Here is a 19524-nt window from a genome sequence, read left to right on the forward strand (position 1 = left end):
TACTCTATTGCCTTTGGTAAACAGTCACTGTTTTGGTGAAAATGACGATGGTTGTAGTAGCACAACGAGTTTGAAATAATTTTATACTGAATTTTTGGTGCGTGTTTTTAACAATAAATCAACATACTAGGAACAATGCGTCGTTCGAAAGACTAAACCAGGATTCCACGCTTTTTGACTCAGTTGTTTTCAGAAACACTTGTGTCTGACTGAATATTCTAAGTAAAAAACTATAATTATCTTGTATGGCACTTCATCACAACTCTAAGGGCGTACCAAAGCCCTCAATACTCCTCTGCAAGGTATGTAGAGCCACGTATTGAAGTATGGGACAGTATCACCGTGGTATACAAGGTACTGTGTGGTGCAATATGCTGCCAATCGGACCGCAACACCAGGGCGAACCCTTCCTCTTTTCGATAGGTGCACTGGGTAATTTCACGTGCATTACAAAACACAAAGGGACAACGGCTTTACGTCCCATCCGAAGGACGAATCTATGGTTAATGTTGCTCAAAGCCATTATACACTTTCGGAACAGAAAACAAAAGTTCACAGATTTACAAATAACTTACAGGGTTTACAGAAGGTAATGGTAAAAGACTTCTCTTGAAATATTATTCCATGAAATGCTTTAATTTTTGAGGAAACATTAAAACAATTGTCAATTCTCGACAACGAGATTTACGGATTATAGTAAACACATGTCATGACACGGCGAAACGTGCGGAAACAAGGGTGGGTTTTCCCGTTATTTTCTCCCGACTCCGATGACCGATTGAGCCTAAATTTTTACAGGTTTGTTATTTTATATATAAGTTGTGATACACGAAGTGTGGGCCTTTGGACAATACTGTTTACCGAAAGTGTCCAATGGCTTTTAGGACACAAGTGTCAGTCGAACCCACACTCTGCTGATCAGAAACATCAAAGCTTCCGGTACACCTAAGACGATGCGAAACTTACACTAGATGCCCCCGGCGAGACATTCAACTTGAACCCCGGGGTGTTTTATGAGAATGCATTCTCAGATTATCACAGCCAAAAAAAAAAAAAAAATCACCTGACAGATTGTGGTGTGCGTTTTGGAAATCCATACCATTATTGTTCCTATTGGTTTTTGTTTAATTGATGTTAGTATCAAATGAAATGTTTATGTTCTCTTATGTCCATGCGTATGCATTGAGGGTATTTTAAAGGCATAATATACCCTTGGGTTATAACCGTTCGGTTATTTTTGACCCTATATCAATAAAGTTGTATACAACAAAAGTTAACCTATTGAGAAATCGCTAATACTCCGGAGCAAATATATATGTCGAAAAATAATAATTATATTAAATGAATACACAGTTTGAGGAGCGTTACCGTTAAAGCCATTGGACACTTTGTCAAATACCGCTCTTCTTAATTGGTGTAGCTGAACATTTGCAGAAAAAAGCAAACCAATGAAAATTTGAGCTCAATTGGTTGTCGAAGTTGCGAGATAATGATGAACGAAAAACACCCTTGTCAAAACGAAGTTGTGTGCTTTCAGATGCTTGATTTCGAGACCTCAAATTCTAAATCAGAGGTCTCAAATCAGAGGTCTACTTCTTTCTCGAAAACTACATTACTTCAGAGGGAGCTGTTTCTCACAATGTTTTATGCTATCAACTTCTTACCATAACTCATTACCAAGTAAGGTTTTATGCTAACAGTTATTTTGAGTAATAACGATTGCCAGATTGAAATATTGAGGGGCATAAAAACTGTTTACTTATTTCCACATTACTTTGAATAACACTTTTTACTATCGAAAGCGGCTGTATAGGCTTGTAACCATTTTTCAAACGTTTCCCTTCTCTTCAAAAAGGAAACTATTGGTAATTACTCAAATTAATGATTCGCATAAAACCTTTTTTGGCGACGAGTAATGGGGAGAGGTTGATGGTATAAAACATTGTGAGAAATGGCTCCCTCTGAAGTGCCATAGTTTTCGAGAAACAGGTATTTTCCCACGAATTTGATTTCGAGACCTCAGATTTAGAAATCAAGCATCTTAACGCACACAACTTCGTGTGACAAGGGTGTTTAACGTTTTCTTCTTTCATCATTATCTCGCAAGTTTGATGACCAATTGAGCTAAAATGTTCACAGGTTTGTTATTTTATGCATTTTTATGTTCAGATAAACCAACTGTGAAGGCTAATCTTTGACAATTACCGATATTGTCCACTGCCTTTATTTGTGAATTCTCCTTTTGTTTTTAGTTACAATGAGATGGTCTGCAAGCCGTGTGGTGCGGGGTGTGACACCTGTGTGGATGGGAGATCATGTAGATTCCCACATAACTGGACAGTTCGCATGGTACTGCTAATCCTACAGTGTATCACCATGGGTTGTACTCTGCCGTTGTTCATATTCACCATATACAACAGGGATGTCAAGGTAAAACTGATTGTTATCTACGTCGATAAGTATTCGCTTTGTATTGGTTTGGAATGCCCAGTATGCCATATGTACAAACAATCAAATAACTAAACAAAATGTGATAGTTCTATGTTTCAATAAAAAAAAACAGGTTTACCAACCAAATTTCCGTGTGATTTTCAGGATAAGCAAACAAAAGCTGAATACCAGTAACAAGCACTGTGAAACAAATGGCAATTTGGTTGGTAATCCTGTTTTGATCTGGGAAGAAATTTCATGCTTAGCAAATTGTTGTGCTTAGCAGCTCTATGAAATTTGGCCCTGGTCTAACCGACACCTTGGTTTAACCAACATCTATTTTTAATCTAGAGCTTGGTTTAAACCCAGTTATAAACCAAGATGTTTGCCAAACCAATATGTTAGTTAAGCCAACACCTTGGCTAGACAAAGGTTATGGTTAGTTGTTACTTGAACCAAAATGATGGTTAGGCCACTATGTTACAGTAATGTTATTTAAACCAATGTTGGTATGATCAAGCAAGTTGTTGGTTAAACCAAGATGTTAGTTAAACCAAGACGTTAGTAAAACCAAGATGTTAGTTTAACCAAGATGTTAGTTGAACCATGTTGTTTCGTGCACTAAACTGTTGATTAAACTAAACTGTTGATTAATCATCATTTTGGTTCAACCAATGGATGTCACTAACCAATAACTTCGCTTAACAAAATAATTAAGCTTTTAAACTAAATTAAAATATTACCTACCAGTTTAGTTAGAGTGAAGGTAGGCTAGCTAGCCAATGGGGACTCAAGTTAAGTATAGAAAACCAGAACACAATGCCGTCCCAGTCTTTATCATCTGAACGCAAAAGACTAAATCTGTATATTTTTTTCCTGATTCTTGTGCGTCAAATCTTATATTTAATTCGACACAATTTATATTGAATTGATACACGAAATACGACCCTCAATAAAACCATTGTGATCTCAAAATCTGCGCAGCGAAAATTTGAATGTATTATTCTCCTCACTATTCACAATTACTGGAACGTATAAAGAGACCTTTAATTTAATTTAATTAAATCTATGTAGAAGGCATATAGTCACGTCTCGTTGAAGACTATGAATGACTTAAGGCATACGGTTCTCTTCAACAATCGGTGGAGTTAATTGAATTGTATGCTGATTGTTTGACCGGCATTTATATCGGCTTTATTTTCGACGATCGCCGTATATTCTCTTGAATAAAATACTTCAAAGCGCCTATTCTCTTGTCGAGAACAAAGGGGGGACACTTCGCTTTTGAATGTGAAAAGGGATACATGTCACAATAGAATATCTTAAAAATTAATTGCACATAGACTTTGGTATGCAAAATTTCAAATGTCGTTTCCACGTGGAAGATGAAGTTACTAAAAAAGACTCCTTTTTTTGTGTCAAAACAACCTGAATCAGGTTTCAAATACTTTGTTTCCAACATAACTTCACTTATTTCAACCCCCTCAAAATAAATAAGAGTTGAAGTCAGCAAATACTTACATATTACATAAAGAGAAGTTGTGTTTTACTTGGTGCGAAAAAAGTACCCGCGAACCTCTTTTAGAAAAAAGCCGAAAAGTCTGGGACCTGAGCTTAGTCGTTACACTGGGAAAACATTTTCACTCACGCTGTTTCTCGGTACTGTGTTTCCCTCTTCGCCTGTTATTTCCCGTTAAAGGGTCTATGTACTTTTTGTACGTCAAAAAAACATTGTCAACAGATTTACATTAAACTTACACAGTTTGAAGATAATGATAGTAGAAAGCTTCCCTGAAAATTTTATTTGCTGAGGTGTTGTAGGTTTTGAGAAATGAGTAAAACAATGTCATGAAAATAATTGTCGTGATCATGAGACGAAAATTAATTTCAGCATGTAAAAACGTACGTATCTTCACGACACTGTTTTACTATTAGTTTTTGAGAAATATTTTCTCAAAAACTACCTCACCTCAGCAAGTAATTTTTTAAGGTAAGCTTTCTAATACCATTATCTTCAAATGATGTAAGTTTAATGTAAATCTGTGAACAGTGTGTGTTGTATTTCAAAAAGTACCCAAATCCTTTAATGGCTGATTATTTGTACTTTTTGTGTCTTTCCACTTTTAGGTCGTGAAGGCAGCGAGTCCCGTATTATTAAGAATTATCCTGGTCGGATCACTCTTCCTCTACTGTCCGGTAAGATTTCTCCAAGAACCTTGTTTTCCTTTTTGTTCTTCTTTTGGAAACGCTTAAGGGTTTATTTGGCTGAAAATAAAAGAGTTGTTTATCTATATTTGATCGTAACAGGGTGTTATCTTTCGCCTTGGGGCCAAATTGATGACATTTTTCAGAGATGGATATGTTGTCCCTCAAACGTAAAAGAGAGAGTTGATTGATACCAATCTTTTCCACTCAAAGGATATTCCCTCTAATGTAATCCTTCAGCCTTTTTTATTCTCCCCAACAACGATCTGTGTTTTTTATGAATATATCCACCACTCAGACAATTAACTCTGAAGGAAAAAAAAGGGTCCATTATTCCCCGGATCTTTTCGTCATTGCACATCTGAGGCCGAGTGTTTTAAGCATCTTCCACAGCCTTGTACTTACTTCTTAAGCCTCTCAACTCAAATTCTTACGTGCACTTACTCGCCAAAGGTTCCCTCTTAAGATATCTTCCTTTTCAGGGTTTTATATTGCGTAATTAGGGCAGTTGTACATGTCGGTTTCTGTGCTTTTAGACTTTATCGAAGTAAAACCGTGGAAAAAAAAATGTGGGAGTCGAGGTGAATTACGCTGGCCTTACATTGAATGACTAGCATCCCCGGGTCTCTCTATGCTGCGGAATCAGCTGCTCTTACCTCGTTGTCTGATTAGATTCCAATATAAGTGTTGCTCCAGAGCCCATATGCTGTGGTTTGAACAAATTAAGCAGCGGGCAAAGTTGTTTTAAGAGCTTTAGTTTGATTTCCCATCATGAAAGAACCGAACAGTTTACTTTCCACCAGGTTATCTCCCTTCTTTTTTGAGAGGCTCAACATACAACAACATCTAGTTGAATGTTTCATGTTGTTGCATTTTGATTACAGCTGCGCTTCAAGGCTTATAAACCTAGACCCCTTGTCCAACCTGAGTAAATGCCGAACTGCTAACGTATTCAACTGCTGAGGGCAATCATTTGATCAAGTAAACTACACGTACACTAACCGCTGGCATAACAAAGTGAAACAACTAAAACTCGACGACAGAGTTGAAGTTAGTTACATTCCAACAATCTGATGAAAATGTCAACAGAACGTCACAACTTGAATGCTGTAAATCTAACAGCAATTTCGTATAAATTAACGACAATGCGTGGAAATAAATGTTACTTTCAATTGAATTGACTATACAAAGTGTTTATAACTATATTAATTGTACTACCGTGGAGTCAGTTCGTAAATTTGTCTCAACATTTCGACTGAATAAGAGAAGAATGGGCTATACCATCTGCCCGGGTAAAAACGAAAGAAAAAAATCTACTCCGCGGTAGTAGAATAAAAGCAAGACAGTTCTCTAAGAACAAACTCTACCTGGCAAGTAGATACACACATGGTGTTACCGTAAGTTATTACATTGATACATCACCAAGCAATGCCTCAAATCCTATATTGATGGTGTACAATGTCCAAAATACTTGGAAACGAGCTCATTTAACTCAGCAGTAACAAACTCTACTGTTGAGGATTGTGGTTAGAGATGGAATCGGTCTGTTAGTTTGTTATTTATGTTGGCTCTACACTTGATTGAGCAAAGTTTGTTAGTATTTCTGAGATTATTACTTCTGTTGGATGGGAGCAAGTGTCTATGATTGTCAGAACTTAACAGTCATTTGCCAAAGTTAGAAAAAAGTGCACAAGTTGAAACTATCAAAATGACATCTAGGTTCGCTTTAAACGGTATTTGCTACTACACTCGAAGCCATCAAATATAGGCTAAACAGCAATAGAAACAAAGGAAAGACTTCACGGTTTTCACACATATCAGTGTGTAGCTTCGGCTCATGCAGTGCACGAGTAGTAAGAAGTAATTCAAGCCAGGGAGTGGCTCTTTTCTCATAAATTTCCTTATGTCAATGGTTTCCTCCTTGGAGATTGCCCGTGCGTCCTTCTATTTTAATATACCGTGAAGAAAATTGCACATTTCACCTTGTGACTGAAGTTACGGATTGGTTTTTAGTCAAGGGTGCCTTGTCAATTGCAGATGCCCTTGTAGAACTCTGACAAGTAAACGCAAGCTTTTTTCTTCCTCTTCTTTTTCTTGGAATGAAAATAAAATAATTTCCTCTGAAGCTTTGCCGTTTGGAAACAGAAGTGACAGCTTTTTGCCCGGAAATTGTGTTATTTAGGTAAAGGCCTCGTCGTAAACAACGTTACTTTGCACTCAATATTATAATGAGCACCATGACTGCTTCGTAACTTCGTAAGTTTGTTATTGATAATGGTATTGGTTTGTGGGATGGTTAATATGTTTAGGTCTTCAAGTAGTCGGTGGAATTATGCATTTGATGATTCGGGCATAATATTTGACACACAGTCAGAGAAGGCCTTTGTTATTATAAATATATTTGGCTTATATGGAACATTGCAATTTTGTTTCTTATTTAATTTGCTTTAGACTGGATAAAAAAGGATGACAGCCATATTACAAATATTTGCATATTGCTTTTTATTCCATCTTTAGTTTTCCTATAAATTCAAACTTAAAATAATAAAGGTCAAATTATTATTTTTGTTTTGAAGTTGTTTTTTTATATCATATTCCGAATAGTAAGAGTCAGTGTAACATCAAGCAACATCACCTACTTTAATATGCAATATTTCCGAAAAGAGAATAAACTAGTTTCATTAAAGGTTTATATTTTGGAGCCCTGACTAAATACTGGGTCAGGCTGACCAGGAAACCCGGTTTTTAACCAAATTTAAACCCGGGTTCTGTGTCAAATTTATCTTATTTCTGTTTTCATTGTACACATATTCTGGGTCATATTAACGTACAAATGGGTCAGGCCCCATAGGACTAGAACTTGGTTCAGTTTCAATAGCCATGATTTCAATACACACATCACAAGGACTGGCATCAACTAGGCCTACCATGTTTTAGTTCCCTACAAACATATCTTTTTTATTGACAGTAGCATCTCTTACCATGAACCTCATTTTTCTTTATTTTGAAAAACATTCGGGCGTAAATCTTTCTTAAAACAAAATTTAATTTCTTAAGCACAATAGACAACAAGTAAATTTATTTAAAGTGAGTGTCTTTGCCATGTGGACAGTGGGTCAAAGGGGGGAATGGGGGACGCTGCCCGCAACCAGAAGACCAATGGAAATATAATTTCCACCACATGGTCAGTTAATAGCACCAACATCCGACCACGAAGCAATATCCCACACGGTAACCCACCAGCCTGTCTAGTAGTAATAAAGTATTTGCTCTAAAATCTTTTAACCACAATATTGTTTTTTTTTTTTATAAATAGTTCCGTCTTTGTTAGGCAGGGATATGAACACGCTTTATACTTTTTTTCCGCACTCACTGCGATCAATCGCGAAGGCTGACAGCACGTTTTATAACATCAATGTGACTGTCGCAACCACCACGTGGCCTTTTCAAATTCTATTCCTTCACTGGATCCATTGTCGTATATCTTGTGATGAGGTCAAACACAACTCGGAGTAAACGATTACGAGATAAGTCTGCGTACAAACTTCACGTGTAGTATTTCGCTAAAGACACGGACACTAAAAAGGCACAGTTTAAAGTGAGACCACGGTTATGTAGCATTGACATTTAAATACACAAGCGGGGCCATATTTAGTTGGTTACAGGTATTGTGGCTATATTTCGTTTGGTTGGGCAAAACTCGATTTCCGGTTTAGAATTGACCCGGATCATAGGTACCTTTTGGGCGTGATTCATTTATAGACCAGAACTCGGATTCTAAACTGACCTGGGTCAAACTGACACATGGTGACAGTTTTTATCCCGCCGTTTAACCATTCGTGGGTCAGCATGACGCAGTAAGAGGATCACTTCCTCAGGGACACTGAATTCGGATCAACCTGACCCGGTGATTCTGTTTATAATAACTTATTAAGAATGGATTGTTCGTATTGAATCCCTTGATAAAAGAAAAACAACTGTTTATGGGGAAGAATGACCGCAAACTTTCCGAACCGTACAGGTTTCTCTTAAAATCGTCTCGAGTTGACAAGATCAATGATAACTGAAATACCTTTCTGAAGTTTGATGTCCCTCATTCGGAAGGTGTTTGACCTTGTCACTCGGTGGTAATGAACGGTTGACCTAGTTAGCTAAAGAGGAAATGACGTCATCGTAAGCTGCAGCCAATAAGCTTCTATCAACCCCTTTCACTCATTTATATAGGGCATTGACTAAACCCATTCAGTTTGACATTAAGGAGTTGGATTACACCGGATGATTGTGTTAGAGCTTACGGTGGTATGGAGTTTAGTGGTCCGGCGCATGCATTTCACCTGCAGACGAGAACTAAGCGCGAAACGGTGGCTGAAAATGAACACCTTAACCAATTAAAAGAACATTTTAAGGTTGTTTGTGTCAAACCAGGGTCGGATGAAACGCTTGCCGCATTTGTGGTCGGTATAAATCCCCCATAACGATTCTATTTCGTGGCCTATTTTCTGACACTGATTGCCATCTTGTTTTACCCTTCTCTAGTAGTAAGAGTTGCCCCACGACTGAATTACATTTTCTGCCGCGGGAGTCGATTCCATGACGAGCAAATCTTGCCGTGCGTTTCAATTTAGACTTAAAACGAAGGGACTGCAACACGGCACTGTGTCTTCCTTGATCGCAATCAGGCATTACAAGGCAATCTCCTCGCCGAGGATGCTGTACCCCATTTTTTTGTATCACAAAGCACTTGCCGCATTTCATTCGGGGCTTAGCCGCTTGGAAATGATGACAAAAAATCCCCCTCCCCTACATCTTAAAGGAGACGAAATGGATCAAATTACAGCAAATTATTGGTTTTTGGTTTTGACGAAACTCGTTTTTTTCTTTTTTTCTTGCGGTTGTGTAGTTGTATCGCGCGGTGTGAGCGTGCTCATCCGCGGGAAAGAATCCAGGTTAATCGAACGGCCACTTGTATGTGGAAGAGACCGACATCTTCTTTAGAAGATTGCATGAGATTTATTTAATAATTGGTGCTAATCCCAGCAACGTTTTCTAATCAAAAACAGCTGTGTCTACTTTCTATGGTGTTCCTACCATCATAATTTGCGGTAGTGTTGCTGAGTGCGTATAGAGGGGAGTTGGGGGATAAACTTGTGCAGCCAAGCCTTTTGCTTGGTTGCCTATTAGCGGAAACAGCTAGTTTCAAACTGTTGTTTTAGCCTAGTTTGAGCAACACTTAGGCTTGTTCCCCGATCCATTCCCACCGCGAGTCGCAGCGTGATTAACCCACTTTGTATTGCATCGATCGACCACGTGTCGGAAACTGCAGACTTACTAAACGAGATAAATTGCCCGCCAAAATGTTTTGATAATAATCGTGTTGATAGCAACGTATTTAACAACATTATTTACATATGGGATACCATACCACCTGGGTTCTATTTAAACCAATTCAAACGGCAGACGAGCACAGACCGCTAAGCTCAATGCAGATTAGCTTAGCGGGAACTGTTTATGAACCTGTTACTGATTGTAATAAAACGTGTTTTTAAAAAGCTGCACTCATTATTGATATAATATTACGCCAAGATTAACTTTTAAGCCCCTTTCATAAAACAAGAGGCTTTACGAACTACATCATCTTTCCACCATTACACTTTGTACGCTGTAAAACCTAATTTCTCAGAACACACAGTAACCGGTGATGTAAATAGGTTTTTCTTATTCACATAAACATATTTATTTTGTTCTTCATATTTTCTATTTTCCAAAGTTGATCTTTTACTGTTTATAAATGTTTGTTAAAGATCATATTCCCATTTTAAGATTGGACTTATAGGCTTTCGAGTCACAGTGGTTAGGTTCACTTTGATTAATCCTGGCCATCTTAGAATGGACTTGTCCTGTCTGTTTTATAATAGTCTTGCTTGATTTGCCAGTGTTCTGTTTCAATATTCTTTAATTTCATTTTTAAGATTGCATCCGTTGTTTCTTATACCGTTATATTTTTTCGGTGATATTGTATCTTGTACTGTTTGTTGACATCTTGGTCGAACAAATAATAATAATAATACTAACAATAATGACAGAAAATTTAACAAAAAATGGTTAACGTTCGTATTGAGTTTATTTCCTTTACCATGAACCATGGGAAAAATATTAGGTACCTGCGGAGGCAGAGAGTTTGGCGATTTACACACTGTGCGCTAATTTGGCTGCCGATGCTGCATACTCCGAAGGATTTGAGAAATGGTTGCAGGATTGTTCCAGGATTGATGAAGAGTAAAAATAGACTAAGGCACTTTGACACAAAGTTGCCCAAAAAATGTTACACTCGTCTTAGACAGCACATTTCTTATTTATTTATTTTTTTGTTATGGGGGATTGGTGATATGAATATCATCTTTTTGTTTCCAGATAGAAGTCTAAGTACTTGATTATTACCTCTATCATGTACTTTATTTTAAAAATGACTAATACAGGTTCTTGTGAGTTTCTACGAACCAACGGTCGTGACTTGCATGTTACTTCAGTGGTTTAAAGAAGTCGGTTTCTCGATTCTCTTTGGTGCACTTCTGTTGAAGACATGGAGGTAAGAAAAATTACAGACTAAGGGAAACCCGTCTAGGTGCTCTCTTGATTTACTAGCCATGCGCTTTACTAGTGCGCAAATAAGTAAGATGCACCCTTTGTGTGGACAGTCTACATGATACTTTTTTGGTAGTTCCCAATGAACGCCATCTTTACCTGGATTTCGACTTTGAATTACCCTAAGCGGTCTAAACTTTGCAGGCAGTAAAGTTGTTCAGAAAAAAAACAAAAACATGCAATGAATTTGATAAAGCATACAATTGACTCGAAATCCGTTTCCCAATGGACCAGGCCCATTTCTTGGTCAGGCTCAATCGAAAACTGGTTTTAAACTTGTGGTTTAGCTTCAATTGTATGTCAATTAGACACGTCTAGGCTCATTTAGACATAATCCTGGGTTATACTAAACCAGTCTGGTCCCTACGCGACCCGTAGTCCGGGTCATTTTGCGCTCAAAAATCCTGGTCAATTCTGACCCACAAAACCGAGTCATTGACCAAGAAGATTTTAGAAAGTATTGCTCGTGACGCTGGGCTTTTACGTGATGTTGGATAAAGATGCTCTCAAATGATACATTCTACATAGCCCTTTAATAGATTTGGATTGAATTGGTTGCACAAATCCAGCTACACAAATAGTCGGGAGCTTATGGTATGAAATTAAGTTCCGTGGGATTTTAGATAGATATCGTCTGTAGATCCTAAAAAACAAGAAACTACACGTTTGCAAAATTTAAGGTGTTGGGATGGCGGCCATCTTGGATTTCAAAATGGCTGCCATTTAAGTTTGTTTGTTTCCTTTTTTTTACGGCTTGTGTAATTATTGTTGTGTCTACAGAATATCTGTGGTGTTCCGAGTGCGATCAGCTGCCCGAGTACGAATCACAGACGTGGACCTTATGAAACGTCTTGGTCTTATAGTAGCTGTGTCCATATTCTACCTAATAGTCAGATCGGTTATAGCGCCGCCAAAGGTCGAGACAGAGACGTCACTGGACAAACTGAAGGCTGAACAGTGCAAGTACGACTGGTGGGACTATGCTGCAAATATCGGTAAGAACAATTCTATCATTTCAAGTTTGTTTCTTGTATTGTGAACAAAGAGATGTTTAAAAGTGCCTCCTTAAAGTTGTGGCCACGAGATACCATTTCAGTTTGTTTCTTGTACTGAAAACAAAGAGATGCTCAAAAATGTCTTCTTAAAGAAACTCGTGGCACGAAATACCATTTAAGGATAATTAAGAATTGTTTGGTTTTAGATGTGTTGCAGCCACTTCTGTTATATGGACTAACATACATACACTACATTAAACATGGTTCTTATAGTGCACATATTTTAAAGTGCACAAATTATAATTGTTACTATAGAACAAGGTGCTTTACTACATTCCATGTTCATTTGGGCGTACCTAAACCGTTCCTCAGACTTTCTCACCCCCCCCCCACCCGTGCACCTGTAGAGCATATGTCGGTAATGGGTCTAGCACACGCCGTATGTGCCCTCGCAGGTTACCATTTATAAACCTAGGACAAGGGAAGCAATGTATGGTTAAATCGCTTCGTCAAGGACACACGTTTCTGTCGTGATGGGACTATTGTTCCCATTTATACGCAGAAAAGCAGTTAATGTATAAGTCGCTTCCTCAAAAACACTATTGTCACAGGGGAGGCATTCTAACCCACTCTCGGATGGGTAATCCCAACTCTAGAGTCGGATGCGCTAAACGAATCAGCCTCCAGACTCGCCACAATGTAATGATGTGAACGAAGTGAGCTATAATAATATGTGCTTGAGTATCTCCAGCAAATACACAAACGCAGAATGGTTCAACTAGATTCGTGTCCCCAGTAAGTGAAGATGTTCGATTGAAATTGCTAGGGGAGGGGTGAGGGAAACCCTATAAGCCTATAAATAACTAGGCTGTTATCAATACATTTGGAAGCCAGCTATACTGACAAAGGATTCCACTTTATCAGAGGGTTACTGTCTGTACAATTTTGTCTGCTCAAAAAGTATGAGTGAACTTGTTTGTCAGCCCCTCAAAGATAAACTGCAAACTCTGGAAACTGATCCCCCTCTTAGGTCTGTGCATTGGTCCAGTGAGGGATATCAATGATTTTGACTCGCCCAGTGCTGAACAACAAATAGAATGCGCCCAGACTTGGTGATACCAGCACTCATTTTTAACAATGTCTTGTCGGAAGATTGTAACCAAACACCCAAATGATCTGAGATTGCTATCTATTCCTAGCCTCAACATACGCACGGGCTACAGTACTTTATCCTACCAAGTTGCACAGTCAACCACTGAATGTGATTGAGGAGGATTTTGGACTTATAGGGTCAAGTTAAGAGACAGTGTACTCAACACTTGTCGCAGTGAATATGAATTCCAATTAGCAGAGATGCACATGCTTTAAAGGTAGGGTTATTGATTTGGCAACTCCAAAAAAACTATTGACATAAAAAAAACCAGCACTTGGTGCGAAGAACTGCAGCTGTTGATAGTAGAAACTAGTTTGAGAATATGATTCCCTTCGAGTGGTTTGAATAATTTGTCGCTTCAAACATTTGAATCTGACAAACGATGCATGAACTGTTTCTCAGATATCTGAGGGTTGGTCAGATATGTGGTTGGTACCCACTATGCAGAAACAATTATTTACATTTTGTTTCCATTTTGGGTACATGGACATAAATAACAACAAATGCGTAGGAAGCTTTAAAAGCGCATGTAACACTGTAAAACAATATTAGTAAAAACAACGCTAGTTAGTCATACGAGACATGATTTTGATGTAAGTTAGTCAAAAACAACGCTAGTTAGTCATACGAGACATGATTTTGATGTAAGTTAGTCAAAAACATGTCTCGTACGACTAATTAGTGTTGTTTTGACTGATATAGTTTTAAAGAAGATACTCAAGGCACTTTAACAGGCATTAACGCTCTAAATATGTGATACCATGTTTATGTAGCACCCTTTAAAGGATTTGGGTACTTTTTGTAACGCAAAACACTATGTCCACAGATTTATTGTCACTGTCAGAATCACTGGAGTAAAGCCCTTCTCTTTACGACGAGTGTAACTGGGTTATTTAAGGTGCATTACACAACACACGGGCCCTACAGCGTTACGTCCCATCCGAAGGATGCAGCAATAATGTCTTGCCTTAGTACAAACGTGTCACGACCGGACTCGAACCGACACATTACTTATTAGAAACACCAGAGTTTGAGTCCGGTGCTCTTAACCGCTCGGACATGACACGCCAAGCTGACATTTTCACACGATACTTTAATGTTTCTTTCATCACAGTTTGGCCTATAAATCAGCATTACATTGACATTTTATGACTCTACCTTTAAAAGGCCAAAATGACTCGATATGGACACAAGTCTCCTCGATCAAAATGGGGCACGAGTCCAACAGAGACTTGCGACTAGCCAATTTCAACGGTTCACGTTACAAACTCGACCAAAGTGTGACCGTGGTGTGAAAAGGTCCACCTAGGGAGTCCGAGTGATATATAGCTTGTGTATCATTAGGGGTTCGGTCACGAGCGACTGGCTACAAAACAAATTAACACCACAACCCGTCGATACGAATCTCACTCTTCAACACAAATCTTATATCTGGTCATCATCGCCTCGTGACTCGCACAGAAATGAAATAAGGACCAGGACAGCATGTTTCAAAATGAAGAACTCCACATCATCATCTTGTCCGGGTTCGTTTGGGGAACAAATTTATGTCTGATGTAGAGGGGGAGCCAGTAGCCCGGAGGGGATTTGCTCAGATATCATAATGGTTTTAACGCCGATGTATTAGCGAGGGACTACAGCATTTTCAGAGCAATCTCCCTGCACAGGTGTCACTTGGTGTGATGTTTCACCGTGTTTGTGTAGTCGTGTGATATTCCGACGACGTTCAGGTTACAATTTTTGTGTACACTGAGCACAGACTTGACATTTCAGTCTGTTGCTATATCTACCTTTGTTTAAACACGTCTGTTTGCGTGTAAACGAACATCCATTGTAATTTGTAAGTATTAAAGACTAGTTCGTTGCAGAACCGTCACTCTCATGTTTACAATAATGTGAACGCGAAAGTTGTTAATCGAAGAGTGTCAGATAAGTGTTTTTTTGGATTGTATGAAATTTGTTCATCTAAATTCATGTCAGGGTACCCGTTGTTCCCATCGGGTGTCCTAGTCCTCACTTCCCAGAAGGAATAAAAAACGTTAGATATGTGCAATATGTGAGCATGCACATGCAAAGAGATGTCTAATTATAGTGTTGGGTAAGTAGATGTCCACACAAGCTGAACGTCTCACATTGCTAGATGATTATGTCTTAATGTTGATCCGTTGATCCAGTCAACCTCCCATATAAGCTAAGGGGACGCTACACCTTGTTCCCCTCTCAAAGAAATAATTATCTTTAGAGGCAAAGTATCCCTTTGGTTTGAAGAATCGTTTGATATCCTACATAAGATACACCGCATACAACAGAAATTAAAAAAAACTATTTCAAAATGTGGATGTGTTTTAGACTTACCACCGACAAAGTCAATCCGGAGCGAACATGTTCACGCATGAAGAGTAATAACTTATATGAATACACAAGAAGCGTTACTGAGCTTAACGCTTCTTATGTTAACGTTTTGGGACATACAAACCTATAACATGGGATCTGGTTTGTATGCACCCGGAACTTGAAAAGGAACAAGGTGTTTTGTGCTTGGCTTTTCATTCCCTCAAATTATTATTTCGTTTTTCGAAATATTATTTGATTTCGTCGAAATATTTGTTCGTTTCCTCAATTTATTTTTAGTCGCATTTAAATTCGTTACCTCGAAAAAATATTTTATTACCCCGAAGTTATATTTCGATACCTAGAAATAATATTTCGATACCTAGAAATAATGTTTCGATACCTAGAAATAATATTTCGATACCTAGAAATAATATTTCGATACATAGAAACAATATTTCGATACCTAGAAATTATATTTCGATACCTAGACATTATATTTCGATACCTAGAAATTATATTTCGATACATAGAAATTATATTTCGATACCTAGAAATAATATTTCGATACCTAGAAATTATATTTCGATATCTAGAAATAATATTTTGATACCTAGAAATTATATTTCGATACCTAGAAATAATGTTTCGATACCTAGAAAAAATACTTGTTTAATCTTGCACCTTTACGGGGCCGTGTATAGGCCTCCACCTAAACATGTGGCTGATTTTGACGTAATCGTGTACTAATAAACAAACGAAAAATATGAAGGGGGAAGACATAAACGATTATGCCGTGTGTGTATTGGACGTCAGTGCACTACTATACAAACGAACAGAGGATATGGGAACGAAAAGAAGAAGAAAGAAAGACAAGCAGAAGAAAAAAAGGCAAGGAAGGAAATTCGTGTGTGTATGATTCTTGTCGGTCCCAAATGAATCGTTCACAATTCAATAATAATGGCGTCCCCCAGACGACGCAGGGAAACCTCCTAGTCAGCAATTATCACGGATTTGTCACGAATCAAAACAAGCATCGATCTGTACCCAAGTTTTCTGACTATTTTTCTTTTCAATCAGCTGAGATTTCCCAACCCTTGGCGTGGTTTGAGTGGGATTAACTTTCATTCTTGGCATTACAAATATTTCTGTTTATCTAACCTTAAAAGCAATTATGTAAAGTTGTTCATTACGTGTATCCAGTAGCAGAATAAGTCATTTAAGAAAAATACAAAGATATCTGTTTAAATTTGTTTTACTTGACATAATATATTTATGAAACAGCAAGTTTTTGTTTATTTCAAAGCTTCCAGTTTCAAATTGGGTCTCAAAATTCATCACTGCAATAACCTATCTTTCTGAAAATTTGTATCTCAGCGCCTTGAGTACCTTTTTTGGTAGATACGTGCGCTATATAAGACTTCGGTATTATTATTATTATTATTACATTGTCAACTAACCTCGAGTATTTTGATAGAAATAAGAAAAACACAACCGAAAATGGGTTTTAATCGCAAGTATCGCAGCTCACTATAAGTGCCCAGCTGCCGATTTCAACAAACTCTTCCTAACTTAGGATTAATCCCAAGTTAAGTTCCATATCCACAGAAGTAAGGACACACTAAGGACGAGTAATTCGTACTCGTCCTGACTCGATATAATCCTAACGTTTCGTGAAACTGGCTGCCGGTTTCTCCTTAATCGAAATTTTTTTTATCAAAACATATGAATCTCAACATATCTGGGATCGATCAACATGATCGGAAAATAGAAGGAACTAATGATGATACTATCATTTATGGAGTGATAAGAGAAAAGTCGTAACCATGATCGGGATTTTGTGTTAGGATCTTGACCCAACGTGAGAATATTCATTACTGGTCACTTTCCCGTGCTTTACGCACTGTAAGACACTAACATCGTCCATAGGGGAAGCCTATATGCACTTTCCCTTTTTCATCATGTAGAAGTCTTAAAGTTACAAAACGAACAAGCAGTTGACCATTTGGGTCTCGGATACTGGAAAAGAAAGAAAAACAACCGGTGTACTCATCACCAGCTGTGTATGGACAAGGGCCTTCAAGTTACAACATAAACACGGCCTATAGAACTATCACTCAAAGATTTGCCATATCTACTCAAGTTGATGTAGACCATTGACCATCATTCTGTCTGGTGCGTATAGACCATGTGAACCTTGTTGACAATAAGTGTGACCTTGTACATTCTTTGAGTATTCTGGCAGGCAAGATACTACACTGGTCCTATGGGAGAGTTGACATTTTTTGTCATAATTTCCACATAAAACCAAGAGTTGTGAAGTAAAAGCTGGTCAAGTTTTGAGATGTGCCCCCTTTCATCATATAAAAAGTTGATAAGAATTAGACAGTGCAATCTCCATAAAATATAAGATGTTATGTTTTCTTCCATTGAGCTGTGTACAAATCATGCCTGCAGGAAGTCCAGGCTCTGTGTCTCTTTTGTAAACATGTGATGTCATAGGTCACATCGTCTATAGTTAACCCAATACGACACACAACTGCTACTGTCGTACCTTTAAATTGATTGTGAAGTACTACTGCCAAGCACCAAGGTAGCCGATTAGTACTCGATTATGACTACCTGAGCCATCGAGGACTATAAGTGTCAGAGAGGGTAGTGTATTTTGAAATACAAGTACGTCCATAGCCAAGTATAAGTTCTTGGATAACTGGGTACTAGGAATTGTACTTGGATGTCCGGGTACCAAGTAGGGGTACTATATAAATAATTACCTACAAATTTGAAGTATCAGCACATTTTTAAATAATGGGACTACAATACCCAAATGACCATGTGATTGTTATCACAACTATCTTTAAATACATCTCTTTAAACACACTAAAGATGGCTAAAATTTTGCCTAATTATGTGCTAATATCCTCTTCATCCTGAATACCTTCTCAGAAAGCTGTTGGTTATTTACATATTTATTGCGACTTAATTTCAATGTCACAGTCACACACTTCCAGCATTATTTGTTGTTGCGTACACTGTACAAAATATCCGTACAATTAGGGTAGGATGCCAGGTAAAGTGCTAAGTGAATTTCACGGTGGAAGTTTTAGTAAATTGTACTTAGAGGGGTAGTTTACAAAACTTCCACCGTGTAACTTACGGCACTTTACCTTGTACCCTAGCTGCCAGGTAAAGTGCCGTAAATATTACGGATATTCTTTTAGTGTAGATTTAAAAAAAAAAAAACACCCAAGATGTTTGCAATGTAATATCCCGATCATATTATGAACCTGTTTCGTAACAATGCATGCTTAGCTTGTTTGGTCGGATATTTTTGTTGTACGGATACTCTTTTAGTGTAGATTTTTAATGAACTACAAGATGTTTGCAATGTAATATCTTGATCCTAATATGAGCCTGTTTCGTGCTCAGCTTGTTTGGTCTCGCTTAGCATAAACGGGTAGTCTACCGAATTCATCCCCACGCCTTTATGTACGTGGATTTGTGACTCTGGTTCCCCGCGCAAATACTCTACTACAGAGCCGATAAAAGTCTTGAACATCCCAATGAACCTTAAAAAAAGGCTTCATGCGTGTGTGCGGCACCATAATGAAGCCCGAGCCCTAAATGTAGCCTGACCTAAATGTAACCCCAAAAGTCGGGGCTACATCTAGGTACATGTTTGGGGCTACATTTAGGTCCGGGCTACATTTAGGTACATGTTTGGGGCTACATTTAGGTCCGGGCTACATTTAGGTACATGGTTGGGGC

The 19524-nt window shown here is 38.1% G+C and overlaps 1 protein-coding gene across 1 annotated transcript in view; it reads left to right on the forward strand.

The window, feature by feature from the left end:
- Window positions 1-19524, forward strand: part of LOC117289634 (probable G-protein coupled receptor CG31760) — an 89972-nt gene that overhangs the window by 44597 nt on the left and 25851 nt on the right. Inside the window, exons 4-7 of the mRNA XM_033770844.1 lie at window positions 2253-2430; window positions 4558-4626; window positions 11112-11221; window positions 12058-12272. Of these exons, the coding sequence (XP_033626735.1) occupies window positions 2253-2430; window positions 4558-4626; window positions 11112-11221; window positions 12058-12272 (572 nt within the window). The remainder of the gene's footprint in view (window positions 1-2252; window positions 2431-4557; window positions 4627-11111; window positions 11222-12057; window positions 12273-19524) is intronic.

Source organism: Asterias rubens, chromosome 4 (genome assembly GCF_902459465.1).
Source record: "Asterias rubens chromosome 4, eAstRub1.3, whole genome shotgun sequence".
Classification (NCBI taxonomy): Eukaryota; Metazoa; Echinodermata; class Asteroidea; order Forcipulatida; family Asteriidae; genus Asterias; species Asterias rubens.